The sequence below is a fragment of the Salvelinus fontinalis genome, chromosome 27 (assembly GCF_029448725.1).
Source record: "Salvelinus fontinalis isolate EN_2023a chromosome 27, ASM2944872v1, whole genome shotgun sequence".
NCBI lineage: Eukaryota > Metazoa > Chordata > Actinopteri > Salmoniformes > Salmonidae > Salvelinus > Salvelinus fontinalis.
This window is the reverse complement of record NC_074691.1, coordinates 4,125,905-4,135,756: the sequence shown is the minus strand read 5'-3', so window position 1 is coordinate 4,135,756 and position 9,852 is coordinate 4,125,905. Positions and strand designations below refer to the sequence as shown.

Below are 9,852 nucleotides of genomic sequence, written 5' to 3'. Positions count from 1 at the left end.
TGTGAGTGGCTATGGGGAGGGGGATATAGCTGTGGGGTGCTGAACTGTGGATTCTAAGGACACACACACACACACCCACACAAACTCTCTCCTCGTTTTCTTTTGTGAATGAGAGACAGACACTAGTCTACCAGTGCAGAGAGAGACAGAGAGAGACAGAGAGAGAGAGAGCGACAGAGAGTAAGGGAGAGGGAGCACACACAAAGAGAGTCACAGAGAGACAGACAGAGAGAGACAGAGATATTGTTCACAGTATCAATGGTGATGATTCATGTCCATACTGAGAGGTAATTCTTTTCAATGTCTATTTATTTGTCAAAATGAGGTATTTCAAAGTGCTATGAGTCGCAGCACTAAATGTACATTATAAGAATGATACAACAAACATAGTATATCTGTTTCCCCAGTAAGTTCTATGCACCGATACTTACAAATACATAAACAAATGGGGGGGAAAAAGAGAAAGAAAAAGGGGTCAGGTACATGATGATAGAACACATTTCTGTACAAAATGATTCACTTTGAATAGAGAGAAGAATAAGAAAATGATGAGATAAAAAGATATCTACCAATAAACTAATTTTCTTACAAAAATATAAGTATCAAATTTTTCACGATCAACACTAAAGCGTAATAAAGATGTGTAGAATTAGTATCATGGTTACAGTACAAAGTAGGACGATAGAAAAAAATGAAAACAATATGTCGTTATATTACAATGTTTCGATTGCCCGCGAGGCATTACAGTACTTTATTTTAAAGGTATAAAGTTTCCAGTCTATTAATTGGCAGCTTTTGGACAAAATGTATAAAAATCCAAATAAAAAAATGTATATAAAACAAGGCAGATTCTGAGTGTATTTCTGTTATTTACAGTAATGTTATTTACAGTAATGTTATTTACAAAAGTGTCAGCTAGCAAGGTACACAGTTAGTACATCCATTGACTTGGGGCGCTATTCAATCTGTATCGCTGGTCACCTCCCATTGAGCCAACATACGCAGAGTTTACCATGAATGCAGTCTCCACTAAATTCAATCACCTTGTAACGCCGAAGTTCCATGAGACGGATTGAATAGAGCCCTTAGTTTGAGCACCAGTGCACGAGAGGAAGAACAAGAGGGAGAGAGAGAGAGAGGATGAGAGAGAGAGAGAGAGAGAGAGAGAGAGAGAGAGAGAGACGCCAAAACTTCTTGACATCATTGTCGTGAGCCAACGCGTGACAGCGGTACAGTCTTTGTTATACCGTGGTTTTACGAGAGTCTTCTGTTTGCAGTGGTGAAGGCATAGAAAGCGTACTCTGCTCCTAAGTGAGAACTTTGAACTCTGAAATACACCCTGCCCGGGGTGTATTTATTACGCACCCAACGGTAGAAAATGGACTGAAACAGGGGAGGGAATACCTGAACTTGTCCATTGAGAAATGCGGGTTTTTTGCTTTCCGTTACAACATGATTTGCCACGGTGGCCCTAATGAACGTGACCGCTTTGAAAGTCACTAGGTTTGGGGCTATGTAAGTGTCACATTCAGTTCAAGAAAACAAGGTACAAAAAAAAAGAAAAATGATACAAGAGAGAGGACCCAGAGAAGCATGCTCCTGCTTTCCTTTCTTTCACCTCCCTCCTTCTTTTCTCTTCTTTCATTTTTCTCCAGACGAAATGTGAAACTCAAAACATTCTTAACGTCAACAAATGTGCAAAGAAAGTGGCGGAAGTGAAAGTCCTGGTGTGTCCCGGCCACCCGCCTCTCCTGTGTCGCTCCAAGTGTGTGTGTGTGTGTGTATAAATTGAGACAGAGAGAAGGGGGTTAATCTGGGTTTGTGTGTGTGTGTGTGTGTGTGTGTGTGTGTGTGTGTGTGTGTGTGTGTGTGTGTGTGTGTGTGTGTGTGTGTGTGTGTGTGTGTGTGTGTGTGTATATATATATATATGAGTGTGTGTGTGCCTATGTTTGTGTGTGCGTGTTTGCGTTATGTGCCACTGACAAGTCTTAGCGAGTCCTGGCCTGCTCCAACGTCCTGATCAGCTGTTGCCTCCGCGCCTGCAGCCTGTCCTTCTCCTGTGTCAGCCGCAGCTCGTCCACCTCCAGTGACGACACATACTCCGCCGCCTTCTTCAAGATCAGCACCTTGGCCGCCTTCTCGTTCCTCGCCAGCTCGGGTACGTGGTCGCGGAGCGTGAGGAAACTGGAGCGGAGATCGTTGCGCCGTTGGCGTTCCAGGATGTTGTGGTTTCGCCGCCGCTCGGAGTCTTCGGAGTCGGAGTTGCCAGAGGAACCGCCGTGCGGGCTGCTGTCCCCGCTGGCGTTGCGTTTGCGTTTGGATCCTGCCGTTGCCACTGTGAAGGAGCCAAATGACGTCAAGGTCGACAACGACGACGAGGAAGAGAGGGTGCGGGAAGGTTGGCGAGGAGCGTCAGAGGTCTTGTGTTTCCTGGAGGGGGGCGCGTGGTCATCGTCAGAGGCGTATGGCGAGGGAGCGGCGTAGTTGTGTTGCTGCTGGTGGACCGAACTCTGCTTCAGGATCAGCTCCTGACCGTAACCGTTTGACCCCGCTGGTCCCCGGTTGCTGACGAATCGGCTCACGACGCCAGATGAGGCCACGCCCCCGGAAGCGGCACCCGTCTTCGGCCGCACTGAGATGGTGACCGTGCCGGTGGCCAAGGGCGACAAGCCACGCCGCTTCTCCACGGTGACCACGTCGATCTCTTCGCTGTCCGAGTCATCTTCACCCTCCGAGTCATCTTCGTCCTCCTCTTCTTCTTCATCATCGTCTTCATCTTCTGGGGAAGGAAAACAGAAGAGTGAGTTAGGTAATTGTTCTGACTCACCAACTGTGGGAACTGTCACCTGTGTGTGTGTGTGTGTGTGTGTGTGTGTGTGTGTGTGTGTGTGTGTGTGTGTGTGTGTGTGTGTGTGTGTGTGTGTGTGTGTGTGTGTGTGTGTGTGTGTGTGTGTGTGTGTGTGTGTGTGTGTGTGTCTTTCTGCCTCCATGTGTGTGTATGCCTGCGCGCATAAATGAGTCTGTATGTGTATGTGTGTGTGTGTGTGGGAGTAGTGAAATCATTACTAAACTCTCTGATCACTGCACAAAGAGAGTACTCTTCATGCTTATTGTCAGTCACCTGTAGCACTAATCTAGTCCACAGGCTTTTACATGCTTCATCTGACTGACTTGTAGACAGGTTGTATTCTTTGTTTTTCAGTCCTACAACCCTTCTTTGGCCTTTCCTGCTCAACTTTACCCACTACAGACATGTTTGATATGTGTCCATGTTCTCTCTCTCTCTAGAAAAGGTTTTGACATCACCAGGTGGGCAGTTACTGATGATGAAATGGGATACGCAAAGCATTTCAAAAGTCATAGTTCCTGATCGGTGTTAACTTGAAGGATTTCAAAACAAAATATTTAGCTATTTTCCTAATTTACCGCCTTCTTTATCTCCATTTCACCTAAGCTGGTATATTACTGCCGCTGCTTATCACAAGAAGTAAATAAATAAATAATGTGTAGACTTAAATAAATAAAAATAGTAATGGGTAGGCCTCTTTGAAGCCGTGAGAAGAAGAACGCAGTCGTAAGCAGTTGGTAATTGAGGCGGCAGCCCCAGTTAAAATGCCTTTCTGATAATGGCTATCATTATCAGCTTAGTCATTCGTAAAGCACTGTGGCATTTTACGGCTTACAGTAACCCACTTCTGACGCCTAGACCCTCCGGAGGCCATCTAGCACACACACACACACACACACACACACACACACACACACACACACACACACACACACACACACACACACACACACACACACACACACACACACACACACACACACACACACACACACACACACACACACACACACACACACACACACACACACTGAGAAGTTGGCACAGGAATCAAAACAGAACCACAGCACAGACTCAGCTGGGTGGTAAGGGGGTGTGTCTCGCTTCTCCCTCTCTTTTCCCCTTACCCTCTCCTCTCCCTTCCCTCTGTTCTCCCTCCTCTCTCTAGACAGACCACATGTGAAGCTGAGACAGCCTGGGTGATATGATATCTGGCTCAGTGGGAAAATGGGTCATACTAGTAGTGAGTGAGTGAGTGAGTGAGTGAGTGAGTGAGTGAGTGAGTGAGTGAGTGAGTGAGTGAGTGAGTGAGTGAGTGAGTGAGTGAGTGAGTGAGTCTCCTCGTCTCCTTTCCTTTTCCTACACTGACGTGAAAGAGATGGTCTGGTGAAAGCCAGCACCTGGTTGTCAGATATCCACCATATTGCTCAAAGCTCCTTTATTTTCCCAAATGATCAACGCAGATGAAGTGGAGATGGTGAAGAGAGGGAGCCACTTCATATGGAGGTGTATTCTTCATTGTTTTAAATGAATAATGTACAGATACACATGTGACAGGTGCCTTTGGCTTCCAGGCATACTGTAGGTGTTCTGATACGTGTTGTATAAATCAACATTTGATCAGAGAGTCATCCCATGATCTGCTATTGGGTACCAAATGCAGGAGGCCTATTCTGTGTCCATAGGACTTGGAACATGGATAGGATATACGTTGGTATCTATAGTGACACTGTCTAATTCTGCCTTTCAAGTCTGCAGGGCGTCTACTACTCTTTTTGATGGCAAGGTGAGGAAAGCGCGTAGAGAAAAAAGCGAGAGATGCGACTTAACGCTGCGAGCGGAAGAGGCCCATACAAACGGTTTCATCTGCAGGCTGGCGGGGCGGGGGAACGTGGTGTGATTGGATCACCGGCTTTAAGCCGAGGCGCTGGACCGGCGCCAGAGAGACAGCTGTCGAGATGGGAGCGCCTGTTCAAAGCTGTCACCCCCCTAAAGAAACAGGCCCTCCTCCTCTTCTCTCCAGCTATCTTTCTTTTGCCAGCGGGACGGTTGCTTTTGGCAAGGCTCTATAGCTCAAGCTTCCAGCCGGCGCTGCCCAGTTGGAGGTCTCGGTTTTACTACCGTTTCGCAGGCGTCACAAAAGAGCTCTAGTAACGACTCGCGTGAGTTCGTCGTACCATGGGTCCATGCCAACTGCCAAACGAACGTCGGGCTATTTAGGGTGTTAGAAGAACCTATTATCCTGTTATTACAGAGGTTGAATTTTCCACTTTGTTGTTATCAACGACCCCCTTTCCGAAACACACTCACACACATCCTCAACACTAAACACTATAAATGGCTTTTTACACAATGCTGTCTAATTCATGCGGGCATGAATGGCATTCGTTGAATATGTAAGAAGCAATTTCACACCCGCGGGAGCCCTAGTTGTTTCAATAACCCTAGCGTAAAGTGTGTGATCATAGCATCCAACGAATCGTGAAACAAGGCCCTTTATCAAGTAGTCCGTTTATTTAGCGCGTTCTAGATTGGGACTATCTGACTGCGCCAAGTACATCGCGCTATACAACCCGTGTGTCTAGATGTTCGGTGTAAAAGGGACGTAAATTCGTAATGAACACAATCCTCCAATTTTACTGCCATCTGCCGGTGACGCGTCTGCCTATTACATAAACCCTCTCGTTCACTGTGGCACAACCACTCACTACAAGGTAATCCTATTCTGGGCCAGTCACTTGAACTCTTAACTTCCAATCACCCCAATTACCATTACCCGAACAAGACAATAATAATAACAATAGCCTAATAATAATGCCATCTGTTATTTGAAGCAGAATGATATCAATTCAACAAACTAAAACTGGGTTTTAGCATTAGTATTGAGGTTTTAGGCTGTTAGCTGTTGTTTTGTAGGTTACTGTAATCAAAACGAAGGGTATTTTGCGTACGCATCCTCGCCGCAGGTATTCGCTTACCAGAGTCGCTCTGAGTTTCCTTGGCGCTACAATGGACAGTGGAGGCGGGGGCCGTCCCAGGTGGACATCTGTTGCTGCTGCTACCGTTTCTTTTGTTGACAGGGAAGGGGAAGACTATCGTGGGGTCCACACACTCCGACACGGAGCGGCTCAGCTCAGACGCCTTGGTAGTGATGACAGCGGCGGTAGTGACATTTTTACTAACTCCACAGGCAGCCGCTGTGGAAATGGCTTTGCTCAGCTTCTCTGTGACCACCCTCTCTAGCTTTTCCCTGGCAGAGAAGCCGCTCCACATACAGTCCTGAATGATGATGGAGTTGGGGTTATTATTCAAAGCGGAGCCGCCGAACAGGTCTCCATCCGACGCACCCCAAATATCTTCCTCGGGCAGGAGCAGAAGCTCCGAGGTCCATTCGCACCCCAGCGGGTCGCCTAATCCAAAACTCATGGGACCTGCTGCCGAGTCGCCCCAGTCCCCCACGGACGCGTAGGCCAGCTCCCCCGGTAGCGCCGCTCGGCTCGGAGAGAGGGGCGGCGTAGGCAGTAACTCAAATTTCTTCCAGATGTCCTCCCCGGGAGGCGCAGAGTCGGGACCGCAGAAATAGAAGTCATCCTCGTCTGGATAGAAGCAGGGTTGTAGTGAGTCAAAAGCCATGTCGGAATTTTTACTTATAATCGCCGGCATTCTATCCCACACTCGGAAAGCCTGTAGAGAAGGACACGGGGATAGTTTAGACACAATGGAATAAGGCAGACACACATCTCCACACAGTTCCTATTGTAAAGCCCAGATAACCTACACCGTATGCACAACATTTCTACAGCCAGCCAGCCAAGTGCTCAAACGTATTGCAAGTCCTTTGGAAAGAACAGAGGCGGGTGTGGGTAAACGGACATGAAGTCACCTTTTCCGCTATGATGGTGTTCTTGGCATATTATTCAAAAAAGAATACCAGTTGTATTTTTCATTTGTTAACCTTTATTTAACTGGGCAAGTATTAAGAACAAATTCTTATTTACAATGACGCCTACACCGGCCAAACCTGGACCAATTGTGCGCCGCCCTATGGGACTCCAAATCACGACCGGTTGTGATATAGTCTGGAATTGAACCAGGGTCTGTAGTGACCCCTCTAGCAATGAGATGCAACGCCTTGGACCGCTGCGCCACTCGGGAGCAATTATAACTATTAAAAAGTATATCTACTCTAAACGTCCCATGACATTCGTATTCGTTTGCAGGGTGACCATTTGGGAGTCAATAAAATAAGCGACACTTTCACCCAAAAAGAAAGATGCTCACCTCGCGTTGACTGAGGTTGTGGTGTGAGTCGTGTGTTGTCTCGTCACTCTCTCTCTCTCGCAGTTCAGTTCTAAACTCTAGGAGCACACATGTACTCTTGTGTCGCGCAGACAGATCTCTGACACACATTGTATGGGCTACGGAGTGTTATAGCCTACACTCCAATCTACTGTGTGTGTTGGAGGGGAGCCCCGCCCACGGAGGGGCGGGTCCGGGCTTGGTAGACGGCGTGAGGCAGACCGGCAGGCATGTTGGCTGGCTCGCAGCGTAGCTTTCTATAGCTCACGACAGGCTTTAATCCCTCCCCAGAGAATAAATATTACATTATCATCCCTTATCCTCCATTATGGCTAATTTCCTCCCCTTTTCAGAAGTGGATAGTGGTGAACTATGGGCAAATGCACAAAATGATCATACTTTGACGTGTAAAGGCTCCAATAATCTCTACCATAATGATTTGTTATCCAACCTCTAAGATACATTTGATGTAAATTCTATTTGTTTAAAGATAAGCATATATGCTGTTATACTGGCTTGTTATAACAGGGACGGCACGATGGCCTGGCGCATTGCTCAGTCCGAGAGCGGAACCCAACTCTCACCATTGTGTGGGGGCCATTGACGTAACCGCATATCTGGATAGAAAAGTCGGGATCACTGCGCCCTCATGTGGTCATGATTAAAACATAAACCTGAGCGTTTCAACAGATTAAGTGCTGTTGTAGGTTATCTGCGGTAAATTGTCGAATCATGGGTTGAAAGCGAAGTACGGATTTTGTTCTTAATAGTGAATAATGAACATGTTATTTATTACTTACACTAAACACACCTATAGGCCTACATTGAATTGATAGGCTACACTTTTAAAGCTGTCATCAAAACGTTCTTTGTCCTCTTTGTCCATGCACCTCCATGTCGCAGAATCAGCTGTGCTCAAGCCTGTTTATGTAACTCCACTGGCAGTGGTTGATGTAGAAGACATCCCCATTTCCTTACTCTCATAACAGGTTTGCAGGAATGTACGGTGCATCTGGAAAATATTCAGACCCTTTGACCTGGGAGACGGGTCAGGATTGAGGGAAAGATGAACGAAGCAAAGTACAGAGAGATCCTTGATGAAAACTTGCTCCAGAGCGCTCAGTACCTCAGACTGGGGGCGAAGGTTCACCTTCCAACAGGACAATGACCCTAAGCACAAAGCGAAGACAATGCAGGAGTGGCTTCGGGACACGTTTCTGAATGTCCTTAGATATTGTTGAAGAGTTGTGATCAGAAGCAGTGGTGGGAGATGAGAGGGAGGGTGACGACTCACAGCTGGGATCAGTGCAAGAGTACTGGGAACTATTTGTGAGGGACAGGGTTCAGTTTCCTGGGAATACAGACCCGGAACGTCGGATGCCTGGGATTGGAGACGGGATGAGAGCTGTGATGTGATGTTCCCTCATGTTTTCCCCAACCACTGCTCCGACTGTGACCCAACAGGAACAGCTTCCTGTGTGAGAGCAGCGAGGACAGAGAGTGGGAGTGAGAACCGAGAGAGAGGGAGAGAGGTAAAGGGAGGGAGAGAGAAAGATGGAGAGAGAGAACGAAGGGAGAGTGAGAGAGAGAGAAGAGGGAGTAAGGGAAAAGGATAGAGAGACAGAGAGAGGGGGAGAGACAGAGATAGAGAGTGAAGTCATTGTCCCAAGGGAATGGGAGAGGGAAGCAAAGAAGAGTATAAACTAAAGTTGCATGGTTCATATGGTCCAACAGAGAACGGAAGGAAAGAAAGATGGAGGGATAGCGGACATCGATCAGCCCATTTGGTCTTTCTTGGCATAGCAGAAGGCGTGTGTGAGTGTGTGTGTGTGTGTCCTCGCCATGGAAAGGGGGCGGTGGTGGTGGAACATCTATAATTTGGGTTATACTACTACACATCCTCATTCACCTCATCAAACAATAATTACAGACGGCACTCTTGTACGTCATATGATTACAATGTTGGGCTGATGTTTGAATTTGATTGAATGTATGCTATTACATAAATAGATGCTATTTCATGTCTAATGCAGGAATCAGACTAGTATCACACACACACACACACACACACACAAACAGGACCGGAGGGCCAAGTCTAGGTCCAAAAGGCTCCTTAGCAGCTTCTACCCCTAAACCATGAGACTGCTGAACATTTAATCAAATGGCTACATAGACTATTTGCATTTACCCCCTTTTTTTTTTTACGCTGCTGCTACTCGCTGTTTATTATCTACGCATAGTCACTTTACCCCTACCTACATGTACATATGACCTCAATTACCTCGACTAACCCGTACCCCCGCACATTGACTCACTACCCGCACCCCCTGTATATAACATCGTAATTGTTATTGCTTGACTTTTTTTTAACTTAAGTTTATTTAGCAAATATTTTCTTACTCTGCATTGTTAGTTAAGGGCTTGTAAGTAAGCATTTCACAGTAAGGTCTACAGCTGTTGTATTCGGCGCATGTGCCATTTTTTATTTATTTGATTTGACAACATATCAGAAAATCCACTTTAAAACCAGCTCAGGCTCATGGATGGTTAAGCCATTGGGCCAGTTTGTGTAAAAGATTCATAAGTCAACGTATTTAGAGGGAAAAACAAAAAGCCAACAACATGACATCCGGCTGTAATGGCAAGGGGAGAGCCCGTGTCCCAAACGGCACCCTATTCCCTACGTAGTGCACTACTTTTGATGG

At 46.6% G+C, this 9,852-nt stretch overlaps 1 protein-coding gene across 2 annotated transcripts; it reads right to left on the bottom strand.

Annotated features, from left to right (window-relative positions):
- Positions 1-291: 291 nt before the first annotated feature.
- LOC129824882 (N-myc proto-oncogene protein-like) lies at positions 292-7,285 on the bottom strand. 2 transcript variants are annotated; one of them, XM_055884422.1, is made up of 3 exons: positions 7,130-7,285; positions 5,827-6,532; positions 292-2,776 (listed from the first exon to the last, which is right to left on the bottom strand). In XM_055884422.1, exons 1-3 carry the CDS (start codon positions 7,256-7,258, stop codon positions 1,989-1,991), a joined length of 1,623 nt encoding a protein of 540 aa, XP_055740397.1. In that variant the 5' UTR covers positions 7,259-7,285; the 3' UTR covers positions 292-1,988. The 2 variants fall into 2 exon arrangements, with proteins under 2 accessions (XP_055740397.1, XP_055740396.1); XM_055884421.1 differs by having other exon boundaries at positions 292-2,779; positions 7,130-7,284.
- Between the last annotated feature and the right edge of the window lie 2,567 nt (positions 7,286-9,852).

Excerpts from the sequence above, each read along its gene's own strand:
- LOC129824882 (XM_055884421.1), bottom strand. The coding sequence starts at position 7,258 with ATGTGTGTCAGAGATCTGTCTGCGCGACACAAGAGTACATGTGTGCTC. Across the intron at positions 6,533-7,129 it reads ACAACCTCAGTCAACGCGAG|GCTTTCCGAGTGTGGGATAG; the intron begins GTGAGCATCTTT and ends CCTTCTCTACAG. Across the intron at positions 2,780-5,826 it reads GGAAACTCAGAGCGACTCTG|AAGATGAAGACGATGATGAA; the intron begins GTAAGCGAATAC and ends TTCCTTCCCCAG.